We start from the raw sequence: 1,996 nt of genomic DNA on the forward strand, positions 1-1,996 counted from the left end.
TTTTAAAGAGGGAGAGGGGTGGGTGGTGGGTGAAGTGAGAAAAATAAAATAATCGGAATTCATGGGATTTCTTTACCAAAAAACGTAAATACTGAAAATACCTTGCTTTTCTTACTTAGGGGGTGTACTCTGATGACGAATTTTCTTCTTATTCGATTCATGCTACAAATATATATCCGAAAAAAATGCAGTTAAACTATAGAAACCTGCAATTAAACTTTAGTTTAACTACAGTTTAACTACAGTTTTCGGCTATAGTACTGAGTACGGATCTTTACATCCGGGTAGTACCAAAAAGTCTTGGAAAAACCTATATTACTAGCCCAAAGATCACAACTCTCCCTTATTTTAAAAATATAGCAGCGAAAAAATCATAAAAGTCAAATAAATTTGATCAAAAAGTCAAAAAAAACGTCAAATAAAAGTACAAAAAAAGTCAAAAAAGTCAAAAAGTCACGGCCCAAAAAAATCGACTAAAAGTAGGTGTACGCCCAGAATCGGAGTGATGTACCCCTCGAGTTGTCCAGGCCCATGCTGATTAGCTCGTTTTGCAGCCAGTTGTCCCGGCGTGTGGGCCAACGGGGGGCATGTCCTCTTGGCGGTCTGGGACCCCAGGGCCTCTGAATGGGTGGGCCCAACCGCTGAGGTGTTGACCCGTCTGGGTGCTGTCCCGGAGGAGTCGTCCAGTGACGAAGACGTTGGGCCTTCGCAGAATCATCCCGTGGGTGACCGGCGGTGGGTCGGCGAGCTGGGCGCTGGTGGCCGTTCCGAGTCTCCTGGCCCGTCGTCGTCGCCCGACATCCTCAGCCCCGAGACCTGTGAGTAGCGTAGTTATTAGTCACAAGTGTTAAACATTGATGCCCTTGAAACCTTTACCAGGCCCTTGTTTGTTTACAGCTGACTCCTCCGAGGGTGACGTGTTGCCCGAGACTCCAGGCTGCCTCTGGGGTTGTTCCGAGTGCCCCAACTCATACACGCTGTGCATCCAATGCGAGGGCGAGCAGCTGCTCGAGCATCGTTTTGAAATAGGGTATTTCACCTGACGCAAACCGGATCCAAAGAAGAACAAGAGTTCTTCCTGAACTCTTTCCTCCCTTGCTCTGATTGGCTGACGCTGACGAAGTTCATGAACTGGCCACAATGGCGATCGACCCCTAGTGACGGGTCCGAGAACTTCGTCGGCATCGGCCGATGAGCGACAAGGAGGAAAGAGTTCAGGAAGAACTATTGTTCTTCTTTGGATCCGGTTTGCGTCAGGTGAAATACCCTATTGAGTTCGCCGAGGCTGCCGCCCAGATGCGGGCCTTCGCGGCGGCGGAGGCGGCTCTGTGGCTCGACGAGGCCCGCGCCGCCCGCCAACTAGCCGAGCAAGACGAGGCCAGCGCCGCCGAGGCCGCTGCCAACGCTTTCCTGGATGCTGAGGAGGCAGCCTCTCGGCTGCCGTGATGTATGCTACTGTTCTGGAATAAATACCTTTAAAGACCGTTAGGTGTACTTACATCACCCATTAGTATTAGGTACAGTAAAGCAGAAGGTGTGGGGTGAGGATAATAGCAAGCGGGTAGAAGCGGGAAGCCGGGAACCTAGTCGAGCAAACGCGTTTGGCATACGTAGGGCCCCGTGCGTTAACATTATGCACGGGGTAGCTGAGAAAAGTGCATTAAAGTAAGAGAAGACGTAAGCAATATAGAACAAAATTAAAACGAATAAGACCTGCCTGAAGTTGGCCAGAAAAAAAGTTGGCCAGAAAAAAAAACTTAGTCAAAATTTTCAGCGTGGTCGCCGGATTTTGTTCCACGAAGGTTACGGAGCTGCAGCCCCTAGGGAAAATGTTCTTCCCTGACTCTTGCCTGAATTCACGCTGAACTCGCTCGGACTGACTATGGAGAGAGCATAGGGACATCTCACCCTGAATCTTACATCAAAAATCTGAACTATGGCACGCATTCAGGAGCTGGACTGGGCGGGTCGGCGACGGTCGGCGAGCAGGTAGCGG

The 1,996-nt window shown here is 49.9% G+C and overlaps 1 protein-coding gene across 1 annotated transcript in view; it reads left to right on the forward strand.

Moving 5' to 3' along the window:
* LOC127750803 (uncharacterized) overlaps positions 1-1,047 on the forward strand; it is a 2,254-nt gene extending 1,207 nt beyond the window's left edge. The window contains exons 2-3 of the mRNA XM_052273295.1: positions 555-818; positions 898-1,047. Of these exons, the coding sequence (XP_052129255.1) occupies positions 555-818; positions 898-1,043 (410 nt within the window). The 3' untranslated portion in view covers positions 1,044-1,047. The remainder of the gene's footprint in view (positions 1-554; positions 819-897) is intronic.
* The last annotated feature ends 949 nt before the right edge of the window (positions 1,048-1,996 follow it).

This window comes from Frankliniella occidentalis, unplaced genomic scaffold (assembly GCF_000697945.3).
Source record: "Frankliniella occidentalis isolate FOCC.00 unplaced genomic scaffold, Focc_3.1 Scaffold262, whole genome shotgun sequence".
NCBI classification, from domain to species: Eukaryota; Metazoa; Arthropoda; class Insecta; order Thysanoptera; family Thripidae; genus Frankliniella; species Frankliniella occidentalis.